We start from the raw sequence: 6,000 nt of genomic DNA, 5'->3' as shown, positions 1-6,000 counted from the left end.
CAAAATAGAGATCGGTGTTAGGGCTTTTCCTAAAGAGACAACATTAGATACAAGTCCAGGCATTTGCTATTATGAGATTGGTATGATTTGTTTCACATCCCCCTTCATTAAAAATCCATTTGGCATCCATTCTAATAACCAGCATACCCTCAGAAAAGAATTATTTGATGTTCCTGTGGATGTCATATGCGCTTTGTACTTTTAGAGCACTTCTATTGTAATTCTACATTAATTATCTTTCCAATTAATGTACTGCATAATGCTGCAATATAAAATGTGTGCATGTTTAAATGAGAAAATTGAGCTCAGTTCTGTCTGCTTTGATCCCATTGTACCTTTATTACAATTCAGGAACAGAATTCTTTTCCACTGGGTTATTGACACCCTGAACACACACAAGGGAGCATTAGAAAGAGACATTTATGCTTCTCTTTTCCAAGAAGACGTTGAACTTCTCTTTTTCAAGATAATTTTAATATCCTTTCCTGCTTTATGTTTGTTATTGAGCAGCTCATAAGGGAAATGGAGATGACAGAAGTACTAATAGAGCAGCATTTACCAGTTACTATAATATAGATACTATAAATACTTACAACTGTTAGAAAATGTAAGTGCAAAACAAGTCACAAAAATAAAATAAAATAAAATAAAATAATAATAATAATAATAATAAAGTCAAAGCCTGTAGTCAGGGAGTGAAAATTTTCTTCTGTGAAAGGCAAATGAAAGACATACTCTGTGTTAAAATACCACTTAAAGTTTTACTACAAGTTCCATAAGAACAAGTATAAAGGGGAACACATATATATAATACAAAATATAAATGGAAAATGTAGAACCAAAACTGTTGTCTATGCATATGGCTGAAAGAATAGAATATATGAGTGGTGATTTTCCACAATGAGGAGTTTAATTTTTCTGTTGGGATGTGTTTTGGTGGTTTGTTTTTTTTTTGTTTAGCTGCTCTCAAAGCCGTGAACACTACGGGCTATTGGGTTTGACCTTCAATGCCACCATCTGAAAACATTTCACAGTGCTTTTCCATTCTGAATGTGTTTGAGGAAGGTAAAAATTCTCTCCTTCTCTAGTGACATGACATTTAGATTTCAGATGTGCTTTCATTTTTAACAGAACAGAAACTAAAACTCATAGCTGCAAACAAATCAGCTGCCCCTCACACTCAACAGTCAATTCAATATGCTTTAATGCTCATTCTTGGCTGGTAATCACTGACTGAATGTGCTGAGAAGTGGCTGCAGATTATTAATGTAAGAATGTCATCTATAAAATATTACTTCACATGGCTAAGCAACCTTAGCTTAAATAATCTTGCTGATCTAAAGGTGTAAAAACATATAAGTAGTCTATTTAGCATCTTGATACAGAATTTTCTCTTTAACTGTCCTGGAATACTTCAGAAAAATCTTAAATGGAAAAAGATGGAAAAAAAATGGAAAAAGATTTAAACAGGTAGACTGGCTGTTATTGGTCAAGCAATTCATGCAACCTGCTTTACTAGAGATTGGTATTCCTTTTTCAACATCATCTTCAATCAGAATCTTTTGAATTTCCTTTTATATGTTTCTTAGCAATGACATTAACCTACTGTTCCAGTAGGGCCTATTACAGCTGAAGCAAACACATAAGGAACACAGCTGTATTTTCCACTTATACGGATCTTGGGATTAGTTCGAAAAGCTTCATCAACTTCACTTGTTTGGTATTAAAACAATTCATTCTGACTTGGTTTGGTTTAGTGTTTGGTTTACTTTGCTCTTCAATCCTCACTCCAGCCTCCATGAGCAACTTCTGCCCGGATAATTCCTTCAATTGCTCAGAGTTAGAACTTCCACTAACATTCATCGTTTTTTATTCCAAAGCAATGAAAAATATTCATGCCAAAAGAGGTGGAAACTTTCTAACTTACAGAGAAAGTGATAACAACAACAACAACAAAAAAAACATTCTGAAATTTCACTTTAAACCGAAATACTACACATTTCCAAATCTGAAAATCAAGAAGACACCTAATGATTGGCTTAAAAAATCTCATGGAAGGTCACTTCCAACTTACCGAACACATTTCCAGTGATTTCAGCAGGTTCAACTACTGCATATAAATTTCACACAAAATCATGTTTTTTAAAACTGATTTTTAGCCAAGAGAAATCAGTCAAGTCAATGACACTGTAACTGTAAGAATGAGGATTGCTTGTGCAAGGCAGCACAAACATGTTTGCAAATTACACAGATTTTTTTAAATTTCAGATCAGATATTGTTCTAATTTCTCTTTGATTACATGAAAGTGAACAAAATGCAGCCTAGATGTTAGACTTCTCCTTAACAGAAGCTCAGGCCTTGCAGTACACATCATATTTTAGCTTTGCTCCCAGCTTGGTTCCTTCTAAGCATACTTTGAATTTGGCATCCATTTCCTGATTCTGAGCTTCAGTGAAAAGATTTTTCCAGTCCCCAACAACACCTGGAATATAAAGAAAAGTGAAACAATAGCCTTGAATGTAAGGACAAGGGAGTATGGTTTAAAACTTCATGCCTCTTGTTATATTTCAGGATAATCCACTTTAAAAAAAGAATCTGATCAAGGAATACACTCTGCATCTTTACTTTCAGTGTCCTTAAGAGAATGTGAACAGAAGTGGGACATGGGAAGCTACTGGTCTGCCTTTTGCCTTATGCTGTTGCAGATGTCTGTAAAAGATGATCAGCAGCTATGAAAAGAACTCAAAAAATTCAAAGATGTGGCTTTTAACTGTGAGAGAGTAGTGTGCACAACCAGACACTACCCTAAGCTGCAGTCTACTTGTGATCTAGATTTTGGGGGAGTTCACTGCTGAGGTATTCTGGGTCTACAGCTCTAGTGCTAGCCACAGCTAAAAGGCATGGCTCAACCTGTAGAGCATCTGGATTCAACAAATTGAGTGAGGTTCCTAGGCAACCACAAAGGTTATTTAGGAAATCCAAGAAGAAAAATCTTTGGAGATACTTTGCAGATCAAGTGCCAGGCTAACCTCAGTAGTCACAGAAGCCAAAACAAAACTCTTTGCTTTAATTGGTGCTTGCTGCAAGCCGTGACCGAAGGGTGTGCTACCTGGAAGGCACTTCTGCTAACCACATTTTGCAGGGCTTTTCTGAATGATACTGGCACTTATGATGAAATCAGTTGATAGCATTCTGAAGCACCAGCAGTGTTTCCTAAGTTCCAACCCCGAAAATTATGCATAAAAATTAATCACTTACTCATCCAAATCCATTTGTCCAAGATGCAGCACTACCATTCACGAACCTTGCAAAATATGCTGCTTATTTGCTGTAAACAAATTTACCTTTGCGGAAAAGAACTGTGCCAACAGCACCATGAGTCTCCTGAGCCTTGTTCTTCACTGCCTGGAAAGTAGCCCTGTCTGCAATGGACTGGATCTGCTCTGTTGTTGGGAAGAATCCAAAGAATTCTGCTATTTGCTTTACACCAGAAGCCAGATTCTGAAAACAATGCAGCGAGAGGGGATCATATTATGTGCTTCCTCTAAAAAAGGACCGACCCACTCGGGACACACATGGCCATCACCTACTAACACCATCTTCCTTCACAGTACATTTTGTATGTTACACTTGAGCTCAGTTTTTATATAGCCAGATTCAATTCGTTCCTAAATGGATACTTGATTTTGCTTTCACAAACCTGTGCTATTTGCTTCTGATTTCAGCAGTTTTCAGGAAATGGGTTCAGATGTGTCTTGACCATAAGTACATAGTGACTGCTTTACCTCTTTCAGGTCTTCATACATTACAATCATAGTGTTCTCATCGTCAATGTGTTTGTTCCAGGTGACTGCATGGTCAAAATAAGATCCCCAGCCAACTGTGAAGAGAAAAAAGCATCAGTGTGATCCCTTTTTACTGCTGTGTGCTTATTTCCCTCTGACTGAAGGATTGCTCTCTGTGGCTCACCAGTTACGTCCATGAAGAAAAATAGAACAGTCTGTCCTTTAGGTGGTACCATACTGCATATCAGAACAATAGAGACTTCCATTGGACTTTTGTAGGTAGGTGGCTTCCACACAGGAACATGTACTTCCCATGTTCTTCTCCTCCACTGTCATTAAAGATTTCTCTTAAGAGCCAAAGCTAAACATCATTCTTAATCTAAAATCTAAGTTCCTTAGAGGGTTTGTGGCCTCGTATATGGGAACACAACAAACAGTCATTCCATTGCCATCATTTCAGATCTGTAGCACTGCCTCCATTACTAACTGACAGGATTTTATCCCAGTGCCATTACCAAGCTGCCAGGCAACTTCCCTTGCTTGCAAGAGCAAAATATCCAGAAGCAAAGTATCTTTTGGGCTTTCTCCCCATTTTTGCATTTAGCTGTCTCCTTTATCATGAGGTATGGCCACCAGTGAATTAATTATGACACAGCTGTTTTCCCACTAGTCCCATTTAGATGTTTTCAAATATTTTCTTCTGTTGTTTCTTCAGCTACATTCAGTAACTATTACCATACCTTTCCCATTCATGAACTCTGAGAAGAACTCATCCCAGGAGCTGTAACTGGGGACACTTGGCACATTCTTGTGGAAATGAAAAAATGAAACAGCTGTATCTTTAGGGTTTCGAAACAACACTAGTATCTGGAGCAGGAGAAAGAGATCAACAACTTTAGATCATTTATTTCCCCTGGCAACCAAAATGACAGTAAAACCAAACATTCTGCAATCAATAACTTAGCAGGGACCACAAAATATTTTCATTGTTAGGTAAGGCATAGAGAACAAGTTTATAACATGTCATAATAAAGGCCTTGTAACCACTCCTAAGATTTGCCTATAGCCCTGAAGCAACTGTAGGAAGGAGTAGTTGGAAAAACTGTAGTACTGTTATGGAAAACTATCTCTTAACTACCCCAAACCTGGGAAATGTGAAAGAACCATTCACTGGTAGGAAAAGCTCCATTTCACTCTTCTTCAGGAAACCACAGCTGCTACAATCATCTCCAGTTTTTCAAAGCATGGCAACAATGTATTTGAAATCCTAAGAAACTGCAATCCTTGGAGACAGTAAACACTTCTGTGAACAAGCTATACATAAAACAGGAAAAAAATACTCATAGAACATGGCTAAAACCCGCATTCCTTAACTAGTTCCTCCCTTCATTTGTGGTACATTTTCTAACTGCTATGTACCTTTTGTTGCTGAGTGACTTGGAACCAGAAATATTGAAATTTTTTAAATGTAATTCTGTATGGAGACAGTCAGGGTCTCAAGAGGTACTGCTGTCACATTAATTCTTACCATGGCTATATGTAGATAAGAGTAGCATAGGAGAGCTTGACACTTCAACCATTTTTTGAGCACTGTGACAGCTTCTAGATCTGTTCTTCGTTTATGTACCACTAATGTTTTTTGTGCTAAGACAGTCCAGAGGTCATATAATCACAGAATGGCCTGGGTTGAAAAGGACCACAATGATCATCGAGTTTCAGCCCCCTTGCTATGTGCAGGGCCATCAACCACCAGACCAGGCTGCTCAGAGCCACATCCAGCCTGGCCTTGGATGCCTCCAGGGATGGGGCATCCACAACCTCCCTGGGCAACTTGTTCCAGTTCCAAGTTCTTTTCCCTCAATGACATTTGCTAGGGTGCAAGAAAAGGATGTAGCCCCAGATGATATTCATGCATGTTAGTGCTGCCAATGAAATTAGGCTTGTTCTTAGGAGGAAGAAGGATTTAAAAAAAAAAAAAAAAAAAAAAAAAAAAAAAAAGTCCACCTTGGCTTTGTTCTTGAAAATAGACTTCGGGAGGAAATCATAATTCAGATGTGTTGCCAAAATCCTTGGAGATGGAATCTGCTTCATCCTCTTTAGAAATAAACAGAACAATAAGTGAGAACAGGTTTATTACATGGGTGCAGCAACAATCTGCCAGCATGAGTCGCCTGCGTGAAGCAGCTCCTAATCAAAAGGCATTACTCATCCAAG

The 6,000-nt window shown here is 38.0% G+C and overlaps 1 protein-coding gene across 6 annotated transcripts in view; it reads right to left on the bottom strand.

Annotated features, from left to right (window-relative positions):
- Nucleotides 1-737: 737 nt before the first annotated feature.
- SULT6B1 (sulfotransferase family 6B member 1) overlaps nt 738-6,000 on the bottom strand; it is a 12,194-nt gene continuing 6,931 nt past the window's right edge. For 5 of the 6 annotated variants that reach the window (XM_052699873.1, XM_052699855.1, XM_052699882.1 and 2 more), the window contains 5 exons: nt 5,791-5,880; nt 4,527-4,653; nt 3,787-3,881; nt 3,346-3,502; nt 738-2,483 (listed from right to left, as the gene is read on the bottom strand). In XM_052699873.1, coding sequence (XP_052555833.1) covers nt 2,353-2,483; nt 3,346-3,502; nt 3,787-3,881; nt 4,527-4,653; nt 5,791-5,880 — 600 coding nt within the window. In that variant the 3' untranslated portion in view covers nt 738-2,352. The remainder of the gene's footprint in view (nt 2,484-3,345; nt 3,503-3,786; nt 3,882-4,526; nt 4,654-5,790; nt 5,881-6,000) is intronic. The other variant, XM_052699865.1, reaches the window with a different exon arrangement.

Source organism: Tympanuchus pallidicinctus, unplaced genomic scaffold (assembly GCF_026119805.1).
Source record: "Tympanuchus pallidicinctus isolate F22 unplaced genomic scaffold, pur_lepc_1.0 scaffold1, whole genome shotgun sequence".
Classification (NCBI taxonomy): Eukaryota; Metazoa; Chordata; class Aves; order Galliformes; family Phasianidae; genus Tympanuchus; species Tympanuchus pallidicinctus.
Note: the sequence above shows the minus strand (reverse complement) of the source record. Positions and strands in the feature narration are given on the sequence as shown.